At 58.4% G+C, this 12046-nt stretch overlaps 1 protein-coding gene across 1 annotated transcript; it reads left to right on the forward strand.

Moving 5' to 3' along the window:
- Nucleotides 1–9917: 9917 nt before the first annotated feature.
- LOC124693263 (alpha-amylase type B isozyme-like) lies at nt 9918–11391 on the forward strand. Its single transcript, XM_047226739.1, has 3 exons — nt 9918–10016; nt 10098–11042; nt 11140–11391. The coding sequence occupies exons 1-3, from the start codon at nt 9930–9932 to the stop codon at nt 11389–11391; spliced, it is 1284 nt and encodes a 427-aa protein (XP_047082695.1). The 5' UTR covers nt 9918–9929.
- Nucleotides 11392–12046: the final 655 nt, after the last annotated feature.

Here is a 12046-nt window from a genome sequence, read left to right on the forward strand (position 1 = left end):
AGACCGGCGAGGGCAGCTCGGAGTATTTCTCCATGGAGGACCACCTGGCGTCCATGGCTGCCCGCATCGAGCCCATCACCAAGCTCGGCTGGGAGCTTCGGAAGGCGGCTGAAGAGCTGGTGCCCATGCTGTGGCCTGAAGAGGCGGCGCCGCAAGATATCTCCGGCCTCATCTCTGCGATGGAGCGGGCGCCGGACCGTTTCCTCGACTGGAAGGAGTCGGCCACGCGCGCCGGTGCCGACATGGCGCTGTCCTTCGTCCTCTCCTGGTACAACGAGGTGGACCTGGGGCAGCTTGAGTTCCGGCGAGCCGGCGTGGAGGACAAGCTCCCAGTCGATCTCAAGGCCGCCCGCCTTGCCCGAGCCAGTACCATCGCCGAGTTCGTCGACAAGACCCTCTTCGTCGCGGACCCGAACCCTCCTCCATCCGATGAAGATTACATGGACGATGAGGAGGCGGAGGACGCGCCTGAGGACGACCCGGCAGCCGGCTCCACTGATGCCCCTCTGGCTTAGATTTCCTGCTTTCCAGTTCTTTTGCCAAGACAATTTATTAAATCCCCGGGATGCCGGGTGCAGATGTATGAATATTATCGCTCTTTAATTATGTCGCACTTTAATGTGTTTGTTAATCATTTGTGTGCCGAGTTGCTTTCTTTCGACTCGTTCGCTTTTTCCCATCCGCCCCACTCTTTGGCTGTGCCCTTGCCGGTCGTACGTCCGACTTGCGATCCGTCGCCGGATCAAGAGCGGGCCGCTGGGTGAGGCCGACAGTATTTCAGTCGAACGAGCTGAATTCGGCGATCCGGCACTTTTATGAAAAGTTGCAAGTCAACTCGCTTTTACTCTTTCCCTTAGTCGTTTTTCGCGTGCCGGCTCCCTAGGCCTTACTCCCGCCAGCCGGACAACCGGGTTGCGGTCTGTAGCTGGATCGGAAGCCGGCTGTCGGAAACCGGATCACGTTACTGAGCCGACCGCGTGAGAGGGCTCAAGCCAATTGGCGAAACAAGGTAAAGTACGCGAAAAACTTGTCGGAAACGGCGCTCTTGGCGCAAGCTTTTTCATAACTCACAAAAGGGATACAAGGGATACATACATTCCTGTTCTCATGTGTAAAATGGGCGGAGTAACCTGACATTCCAGGGACGTTTGGTCTCCTCGTCGGCCTTGTCCGGCTTGTTTTTCTTAGCCTCTTGGGCATCTATGAGATAGTAGGAATCATTGCCTACTGCCTTGCTCACGATGAAGGGACCCTCCCATGGGGATGCTAGTTTATGCTGTCCGGCTGTCCGTTGGATCAGCCGGAGCACTAGGTCTCCTTCTCGGAATACTAAGGTCTTGACCTTCCGGCTGTGGTAGCGACGGAGGCTTTGCTGATATACGGTTGACCTGGACTCGGCCATCAGCCGGACCTCTTCAACCAGGTCGACTCCATCTTCGCGAGCTTCTTTGGCTTCGGCTACGTGTAGAGCTTGATCCTTGGCGCGTCGTGCTCGATATCGGTCGGCGGGACGGCTTCGGCCCCGTATACGAGGAAGAAGGGTGTGAAGCCGGCCGAGCGGTTTGGCGTTGTGCGCAGGCTCCACGGCACGGCCGGGCAGCTCTTCAATCCAGCAGCCGGCTGAGCGCTCAAGCGGCTCCACCAGCCGAGGCCGGATGCCGGCTAGGATCAAGCCATTAGCCTTCTCCACTTGGCCGTTGGTTTCTGGGTGCGCCACGGACGATAGGTCCATCCGGATCCCCATCTCTCCGTAGTAGCATTTGAAGATGCCCTCGGCGAAGTTGCTGCCATTGTCGGTGATGATGCTATGCGGGTAGCCATATCTCACGATTATTTCCTTGAGGAATGTGACGGTCCGTGGAGCCGTCCGGCTTCTTGATTGGCTTGGCTTCGATCCACTTAGTGAACTTGTCAATCATCACCAAGAGATGAGTCATGCCGCCTCGGGCTGTTTTGAATGGGCCCACCATATCCAAGCCCCATACGGCAAATGGCCGGGTAATGGGGATGGTCTTCAAGGCGGAAGCCGGCGTGTTCCTTTGCTTGGCGAAGCGTTGGCAGCCGTTGTACTTCTTCACCAGTTCTTGCGTCTCCGAGCGCGATCGGCCAGTAAAAACCGTGCCGGAAGGCTTTGGCCACTATGGCTCGGGAGGAGGCGTGGTGGCCGCACTCACCCTGATGGATTTCCCTTAGGAGCTCAATCCCCTCAGCCGGCTCGACGCACCGCTGGAGCACCCCACTTACGCTGCGTTTGTACAGCTCGTGGTTGATGATTGTATAGGCCTTGGCCCTTCTCTCAATCTGCCTGGCCTGGACTCTGTCGTCAGGCAGCACACCGTCGGTGAGGTAGGAGAGGAATTCTTGTGCCCATGAAGGTACGCATCTTATCTCGAATACGCTGACCAACAGGGTCTCCCGCGTGGGAGCTTCCGGCTTCGACTGCATGGTCGCCGGGTTCGGCTTGCTAGCCGGCGGGTTCGGCTTGCTAGCCCCCGAGTGTGGCGATGAAGCCCCCGGGTTGGACTGAGAAGTCCCCGGGTTCGGCATGGTAGCCGGCGGGTTCGGCTTGCTAGCCCCCGACTTGGGCGATGAAGCCCCCGGGTTGGACTGAGAAGTCCCCGGGTCAGCCGGCACGAATATTGAATCCGAATCCGGTGACGGTATGATGGACGGCTTCTTGATAACCGCCAAGGCGATGCCCGGCGGAATGGCTTGCCGGGTTGAGCCAATCTTGGACAAGGCGTCAGCCGCCTCATTGTTTGCTCGTGGCACATGGTGGAATTCGCAGCCGTCGAAGAAGCCGGATAGCTGCTGGACATGGAAGCGGTATGAGGCCATGTTGGCGTCCTTCGCGTCCCAGTCGCCCGATGCTTGCTCGTATAACCAAGTCGGAGTCGCCGAAGCAGAGTATGCGACGCACGCCAATCTCCTTGGCCAGCTTCAGCCCGTGTATGAGCGCTTCATACTCCGCCACATTGTTGGATGCGGCGAAGTGGATCTGCAGGACGTAGTCCAGCCGGTCTCCCTTGGGAGAGGTGATGACGATGCCGGCTCCCAAGCCGTTGCGCATCTTTGAGCCGTCGAAGTGCATCTTCCAATGTGTGGAATCCGGCACAGGCGGCAGATATTGCATCTCAGCCCAGTCGACGAAGAAGTCCGCGAGGATCCGCGACTTGATGGCTGTGCGTGGCTCGTAGAGGATGGTGTGGGCGGCTAGCTCCAGGGCCCACTTGGCAACCCGGCCGTTGGCATCCTTGCTGCCGATGATTTCCGCCAAGGGCGCTGTGGCAACCACCCTGATGGGATGCTCTTGGAAGTAGTGCTTGAGCTTCTTGGCTGCCATGTAGACGCCGTAGGTGACCTTCTGGTAGTGGGGGTAGTTTTGCTTCGACTGGGAGAGCACTTCGCTGAGGTAATAGACCGGGCGCCTGGACCTGCTCTCTGTTTTCGGCTTCTTTGCGCTCCACCACCAGGACAACGCTAACCACCCGGTTGGTGGCTGCGATGTACAACAGCATCGGCTCCATTGAACCCGGCGTTGCAAGGATTGGCGCGGTTGAGAGCACGCGCTTTAAGTCACGGAAGGCTTCCTCCGCCTGCGGTGTCCAAACGAACTTGTCCGCCTTCCTCATCAATTGATACAGGCAGTGCCTTCTCCCCCAGCCCGGGCGACGAAGCGGCTCAAGGAAGCCGAGCAGCCAGCCGAACTTCCGGACGTCCTTGAGGCACTGCGGCAGCTCCATTTTCTCAATGGCACTGATCTTCTCTGGGTTGGCTTCGATTCCTCGCTGAGAGACGAGGTAGCCCAGGAGTTGGCCGGCTGGCACGCCGAAAGTGCACTTGGCCGGGTTGAGCTTCATCCGGAATCTTCGCAGATTGGTGAAGGTTTCTCTCAGGTCGTCAAGGAGGGTAGGCATCTCCTTGGTTTTTACAACGACATCATCCACATATGCGTGAACATTTCTGCCGATTTGATCCTGCAAACACTTTTGCATGCACCTTTGGTAGGTGGCGCCTGCATTTTTCAAGCCGAACGGCATAGTCGTGTAGCAGTAAGCCCCGTATGGGGTAATGAACGAAGTCTTTATTTGATCATCCGGATTCAAAGGAATCTGGTGGTAGCCTGAATAAGCATCTAGGAAAGACAACAATTCACAGCCGGCAGTCGAGTCTATGACTTGATCTATGCGCGGCAGGGGGAAGGGGTCCTTCGGGCACGCCTTGTTGAGGCTAGTGTAGTCGATACACATGCGCCAGGAGCCGTTCTTCTTCAAAACCAGGACCGGGTTTGCCAACCAGTCCGGGTGCAGTACTTCCATGATGAAGCCGGCAGCCAGGAGCCGGGCGATTTCTTCACCGATGGCCTTCCTTCGCTCTTCGGCGAAGCGCCTGAGAGGCTGCTTCACCGGCTTGGCTTCAGGCCGGACGTGGAGGTGGTGCTCAGCCAACTCCCTCGGCACACCCGGCATGTCTCTTGGAGTCCATGCGAAGATGTCCCGATTCTCACGGAGGAAGTTGGTGAGCTCGCTTTCCTATTTCTTGCTCAAGCCGGCACCGATGGTGACGTACTTGTCCGGCTGCGCCGGGTCCAGCAGGATCTTCTTGGTGTTGTCGGCCGGCTGGAAGTGAGTCGTCCCAGCCGGGTTGCTCGCAGCCGGCATGTCCGTCTGCGCGGCCTTGGCGAGGGCAACGGCGTCGTGGATGAGCTGCTTCTCGGTGGCGATGACCAGCGTCTGGGCCATCTTGGAGCTCTGCGTGGCGCAGTCCATGGAGCGGCGATAGTCGCCGGCTACGGTGATGACCCCTTTTGGGCCAGGCAGCTTCATCTTTAGGTACCCATAGTGGGGCACCGCCATGAACTTGGTCAGGGCCGGCCTGCCCAGGAGCGCGTGGTAGGGACTCACGAGGTCCACCACCTCGAACTCGATTCTTTCGGTGCGGAAGTGATCCGGCTTCCCGAACATCACCTCCAGCGTGATCCGGCCAATCGGCCGGCAGCGGTGGCTCGGCACGATGCCGTGGAAGACGGTGGGGGTGGGGCGCAACTCGGCCTCCTGGATGCCCAGCTTGCGGGCGGTGTCGCGGTAGAGGATGTTGATGCTGCTGCCGCCGTCGATGAGGACGCGCGAAAAACGCACGCTGCGCCGAGTCGTGCCGATGGTAGGGTCGAGGACCAAGGCGTAGCTGCCCGGCCTCGGCAGGACAGCTGGTGTGTCGCGGCGATCAAAGGTGATGGCCTGCTCTGACCAGTTTAGGTACTGGGGGACCGGCGGTATGACCGCGTTGACCTCGAGGGAACGGCTCTGCTGGCTCGTCTTGTCCTCGGGCTCGGAGGTGAAGATGATGTAGGTAGCATCTTCGGCCAGATATCGGCCATGGTGCACTTGGTTAGCCTCGTGGTGCTCGAGGTTGGCGTTTTCTGCGCCGCCTTGACCACCCGGCCCGCCGGCTGGAGGGGGCGGAGGTGGAGGGGGGAGGGGTTCGCCGCTTGTCAGCCGCTTCATGAAGTGGCAGTCGCGGGTGGTGTGGTTGGAGGGGTTCTTGCCGCTGTGGTACTTGCACGGCGAGTCGAGCATCTGCTCGAAGGTGTACTTCGGCTTCCATTGCCGGTCCGTTTGCTTCCGGCGGCGGCTGCCGCCCGCCGCGTTGTCCGACACGGCTGCCACATGGGCGGAACCGTACCGGCGGTCCGGCTGGTCGCTGTGACGCTTGCCGCGGTAGTTGTCCCGCCGGCTGCCATGCGAGCCGCCCTCGGCCGGCTTGTGCTCAGCCGGCCTGTTGTTGTCCCGTCTTGCTGGGGCCGGTGAAATATCAGCCGGCGCCTTGCCGGCTTCCTCCGCCAGCGCGTACTTGTCTGCGATGATCATCAAGGCGGCCATCGTCTTGGGCTCGCTGCGGCGCAGCTTGTGCCACAGCATGGTGTTCAGCCGGCAGCCTCCCATGAAGAAGCTGATGGCCTGCATCTCGTGCACGCCCTCACAGGAGTTGCGCATCTCGCACCAGCGCGTTAGGTATGCGCGATCCGTCTCGTCCGGGCCCTGCTTGCACATCTCAAGCTGTTGAGGGCGACCCGGCCGGCGATAGGTGCCGGTGAAGTTGCTGATGAAGGCGGCTTCGAAGTCCAGCCAGCCGTTTATGCTGCCGACCGGCAGGTTGTTGAGCCACGTGCGGGCGGAGCCGAGCAGCATGAGGGGAGTAGCGCACGGCCCAGCCGCTTGTTGCCCTTGGCGATGCCGACCGCCGTGGAGTAGTCCGGCAGCCCGTCTTCCGGCTTGGCTGTGCCGTCGTACTTGGGGGTGTCGCGCGGGAGCCGGAAGCCGTCGACCATGGGCTCGTTGAGGATCCGCGGCCCGAAGCACTTTGGGCCGGCTGGCCCTTCTTCTTCCGCGATGCGGGATTGAACCAGCCGGTCGAGGCGGTCCCGGGCGTCAGTTGGCTCTATGCGCGGGCCCAACCGGGAGTGGGCCGGCTGGCGAGCGCCGCTGGCTTCTGGAGCCGGTCGGTGTGGGCGTCGAGGCTCGGAGTCTTGCTCCTGGTTCCGGCTTGGCGGGGCCCGGCTGCGGCTGCTGCCGCCGCTTGGCTGGTGGCTCGGCCGCCCTGAGCTCGCGTGCGTGGCGCGGGAGTCGTCGCGCCGGCTTGGCGCTGGGGAGATGGACTCGGCAGTGTCCCTGGCGTTGCCTGCGGCACCACGAGCGTGAGAAGCTCTGGGGGCTGGGGCGTACCTGGGGTCTTTCGACTGCCTGTTGGCAGCCTTCACCAACTCAGTCACCCGCGCGGTCTGGCGGCGTAACTCTTCGCCCTCGAGGCGGTGCAGCTCTTCTGCGGCGGCTTCGGCCGCGAGCATGTTCTTGTCGGGGGTGTTGTAGATGGGCAGCTCCATTGACGGAACCGGCGCGTCGCCGCCGTCGCGGTCGATCTCGGCGCCTAGGTCGCGGCCTCGCGCGGCGGATCTGGCCGGCTCGACTGGGGTTGTCGCCGCCTGGGGTGAGGCCGTGGGCGCGGTTGTACTCGCGCTGGGTGATGTCCCACTGGCGCTTAGCAGCAGCCAGCTCCTCGGTCTGCTTGAGGAGGAGCACGCGGTGCGCCTCCAGGTCTGCCTCGACGGTGGCGGCGTCGGTGCCGGCGCCGGTGGTGAGCGGGGTGCTCAGCTTTGCCCGGACTTGTTCCAGCCGGGACGGTGGTGGTGGCGCCTTTGCGCCTGATGCGGACGCGTGCCCGCCGGTGTCGCGCTCCAGGTTGGGGCCGCGGACGCGCGTGGACTTGGTGGGCTGCTCGTCGCCAGCTGCCATGACCTCATGCACGATGCAGGGGCCGGCGGTGGTGAGGCTGGCGCCGGCTCCAGGGGGAGGGCTTGCGCAGCGCAGGATCTGGCGCGGATAGCGCGGTGGTGCGACGGTGGCGACGTAGACGTCGAGGCCGCCGAAGCTGATGACGTTGCCGCCGGCAGGAAATGGCCGGTCGGCGAAGCAGCCAGCGTTGTCGCTGACGCAGTCGAGGGAGCCGAATCTCCAGATCAAGCCTGAAGCGACTCGCTCGCCGGTGGTGATGGTGAGGCCCGTCCGGATGAAGACACCGGCCGAGGATGCTCGAGGGCCCCACGGTGGGCGCCAAATGTCGTTGTATCGTCACGGCATATGCCATAGGGTGGCTAATCGAAGGGGCTCTTGAGAGATCTCACGGCGGTATCCGGAAGCGGGTATGGGCACGAGCGACACGGCGACGTACCCAGGTTCGAGGCCCTCCGATGGAGGTAAAACCTCTACTCCTGCTAGAGTGTATAAGATGTCACACAGTACAATGGTGCTCCTAGAGCTGTGTCCGGCTGGCCCTGAGAGGCTAAGGGAGACGATGGTCTCTCTCACAGGGCAGCTCTGTAGGTGGGTGAAAGCAATAAATGATCGATCCCCTACACGAGAGGGGGTAGTGCGGCTTATATAGGCACCGGCACTTTACATATAAGACCCTATAGTCTACTAGCCGGCTTGGCCGGCTTCGGCTTCCGCTCCTTCCCGAGGCGGTGACGTCAGGAGTCGTTGAGGCATCGTGGCCTGTCCCATCCGACTGCCATGGTCAGCGGTATGGAGAGGAGGTGTGGCTGTCCCAGTCAGCACTGTAGCCAGTACGGATCGTCGTAAGCCCTGACGGCCTGTCCGGCGCGTGGCACTATTGCTCCACAGTGCCCCGCGCTTTACGGAAGATGGAGTCAGCGTGGACTTTGGGAACCCGGATCACCAACCCGGTTCCTTCCAGTGCAAGACTCGCCAGCCTCGAGTCGGTCTGAGGTACAGACCCCAGTCGGATATGGCTTGTAGAAGCCGGCCCAGCTACAGCATTGGCGGCCGTAGCCAGGCCGACTAGGACCTAGAGCCAGCCGGCTTCCTGACCAGCCGGCCACGGCGCCAGCCGGCTGCTCCTCAGCCGGCCTTTGCCGCGAGCCGGCCAGTGGTCAGCCGGTTGCTCCGCGTCCATTGCCCTACCCGGGGTCTTCCCCCCGACAAGTTCCCGTATGAGGTTCTGAACATGTAAGAAGTTGTCGTGAATGCTTCTTTTCTTGATGAAGGCGCTTTGGCACTTGGAGACGATATCCGGGAGCATTGGGGCCAGGCGATTGGCCAGAAGCTTGGAGAAAATCTTCGAAAGACTATGGATGAGGCTAATCGGCCTGTAGTCTCCCACTGAAGTGGCCTCAGCTTTCTTGGGGATGAGGATGATGTTGGCGGAGTTGACAAGGCTGGCGCAGCCCTCCCGGAGATGGGACATGTGCATGATGGCGGCGATAATGTCGTTCTTGATGATGTCCCAACAAGACTTAAAAAAGGCGCCGATGTATCCATCCGGTCCAGGGGCCTTGACGGCGGGTAGGGAGAAGACGGCCTCTTTAATCTCATCGTTCGTAAAGGCGACGTCCAAGTCGGAGAGGTCATGTGGCACGTATCCGATGCTTGATCCTCGATTGATTTATGACCAGTTTATCTGCATCGAGAGACGCACCATATCCTCACGAAAAAGTTGCCAGATATATTTCTAAAACGGATTTAGTCATAATGCATAGTATCATATAGAAATATCATGTATATGATACTACTTTATGCTACTATCTTCACAATTCATGATATCATGTATTAATATCATATTTTTCTATATTAATTAATTTGTAAAATCTCAATGCGAATATATGTACAAGATTTATTTGATATTAAATTTTCTAATACTTCGTGCTATGATACGGTATCTACCTATGATACAGTATCTACGTATGATAGTATCCTCTCTTTCATCTCTAATTGCACTACCACATTAATTGTTTATACACATAAAATGTATGATACTCTTATTATAGGTAGTCTTAGGCTTGTTACCATGGATCTTGCAAACTATTAAATACCGCAGTCTGAAGTCTGAACCGAGCCTCACTTTACTGCGCGAAATCTGAAGCCTTTTTCTCGGTTCATAAGCTGCGACAACTACAATGTTCATGTTCTCGCCAATTTCCTTTGCTCGATTACACTATTTTCCGTAAAAGTTATGATTTGTAGCCAGAGACTACTCCACTAGTAGAAACAATCATGCCTTAATTGTTGGATAATTTTCTTCTTAATTCCGGTAAAGCACAAAGAATGCTAAAATGTTCTGCATCATAATTCGGTTAAGAGTAACTGACAGTCGTATTGGCCGGTGCCTTCTTATCGAAGGCTCGCTCCATCTCTCGGCCATTAAATCGCCTTTTGAGCTCACCGCACCGGCCGATAACAAACTCCGGCCGACATCCATCGATCCACTGGGCCAAAGCAAACATTCAAGCCGGAGCACAACGGAAAAAGATTTCGAAGCTGCACTATAAATACCCGGCCAGACACACCTGCCGATCCCATCAGTCTCCATCGTCCTCTTCCAAAGCACAGCTACAGCTGCACGCATTGGTGAAGAACATGGCGAGCAAACACTTGTCTCTGTCCCTGTTCCTCGTCCTCCTCGGCCTCTCGTCCAGCTTGGCCTCCGGGCAAGTCCTGTTCCAGGTAAGGATCGTGCCTGTCAGAAAGCATCATCTATAAGTTAACCTGTGATCTTGTCCTGAATGAATTTTGATTCTGCGACAGGGTTTCAACTGGGAGTCGTGGAAGCATAATGGCGGGTGGTACAACCTCCTGATGACCAAGGTAGACGACATCGCCGCCGCCGGAATTACGCACGTCTGGCTCCCACCGGCGTCGCAGTCCGTCGGCGAGCAAGGGTACATGCCGGGCCGGCTGTACGACCTGGACGCGTCCAAGTACGGCAACGAGGCGCAGCTCAAGTCCCTCATCGCGGCGCTCCACGGCAAGGGCGTCAAGGCCATCGCCGACATCGTCATCAACCACCGCACCGCGGAGCGCAAGGACGGGCGGGGCATCTACTGCCTCTTCGAGGGCGGCACCCCCGACGCGCACCTCGACTGGGGCCCCCACATGATCTGCCGCGACGACCGGCCCTACGCCGACGGCACGGGCAACCCGGACACCGGCGCCGACTTCGGGGGCGCCCCGGACGTCGACCACCTCAACCCGACCGTCCAGAAGGAGCTCCTCCAGTGGCTCAACTGGCTCAAGACCGACATCGGCTTCGACGCCTGGCGCCTCGACTTCGCCAAGGGCTACTCCGCCGACGTCGCCAAGGTGTACATCGACGGCACCGAGCCCAACTTCGCGGTGGCCGAGATATGGACCTCGCTCGCCTACGGCGGGGACGGCAAGCCGAACCTCAACCAGGACGAGCACCGGCAGGAGCTGATGAACTGGGTGAACCGGGTCGGTGCATCCGGCCCGGCCACCGCGTTCGACTTCACCACCAAGGGCATCCTCAACGTTGCCGTGGAGGGCGAGCTGTGGCGGCTGCGCGGCGCCGACGGCAAGGCGCCCGGCATGATCGGGCGGTTGCCCGGCAAGGCCGTCACCTTTGTCGACAACCACGACACCGGCTCCACGCAGCACATGTGGCCGTTCCCCTCCGACAGGGTCATGCAGGGATACGTATACATCCTCACGCACCCAGGGACACCATGCATCGTGAGTCATCGTGATCAACTCTTCAGTTCTGAACTTCCTTTCCTTCATAACAAAATCATAACTGAAATGATGATGGAAACATGTTTTTACCCCTCAGTTCTACGACCACTTCTTCGACTGGGGCCATAAGGAGGACATCGAACGCCTGGTGTCCATTAGGACACACCATGGAATTCACAACGAAAGCGAGCTGCGGATCATGGAGGCCGACGCCGACCTTTACCTCGCCGAGATCGACGGCAAGCTCATTGTCAAGCTCGGGACAAGATACGATGTTGGCAACCTCATTCCTGGAGGCTTCCACGTGGTAGCGCACGGTGATGGCTATTGCGTTTGGGAGAAAATATGAATCACTGGAGCAGCTCTACAGTTTTTTAACTATACATGTATGAGATGCATATTATGTCCGAGCTCATATTGTCCACATAGTACGGTTTAGTACTTCCTCGAAGTAAAAGTGAGGATGAGGGACATCCATTGTATTTTTGAAAAATAATAATCAATAAACAGTATTCTTGTTACAATTGTGAAGGTGATAGGGCAAAGGGGGCCGATCTTTCGATGAGAGTATGATAACGTCGATTTGTTGGTGGAGTTCGTGCTTGACGATCCGACTACACGTGCAAAGCTCGTGCGCCCATCCAATCGCTAGAACAATCTCCAGGAGTTACTGATCTTGCGGATGCGCAATCATCCTGACCAACGAGGATCTTAATTCCTACCTGAAATCGAGAACAAGTAAGAACTAATATTGCAATCAGAATATTGCGGATGAAAGATGAAAACTTTATTGAAAAGGGTGGGATTCTGAATAGTCGGTCTTGTTCTAGGCGTTGGCCTCAAAAGAAGTACACGAGAGTTGCAGAAATGGCTAACTTTTAATCTAATCAAAATCCGAGTCTAAACGTAACGGCTATGGGGGTATTTAAAGGAGGAAAAAGTGGGATTTCGGTTAGCCATACGTATGGTGGCCGAACCAAACCCTAGAAGGCCTTTCCCCCTTT

Source organism: Lolium rigidum, chromosome 2 (genome assembly GCF_022539505.1).
Source record: "Lolium rigidum isolate FL_2022 chromosome 2, APGP_CSIRO_Lrig_0.1, whole genome shotgun sequence".
NCBI lineage: Eukaryota > Viridiplantae > Streptophyta > Magnoliopsida > Poales > Poaceae > Lolium > Lolium rigidum.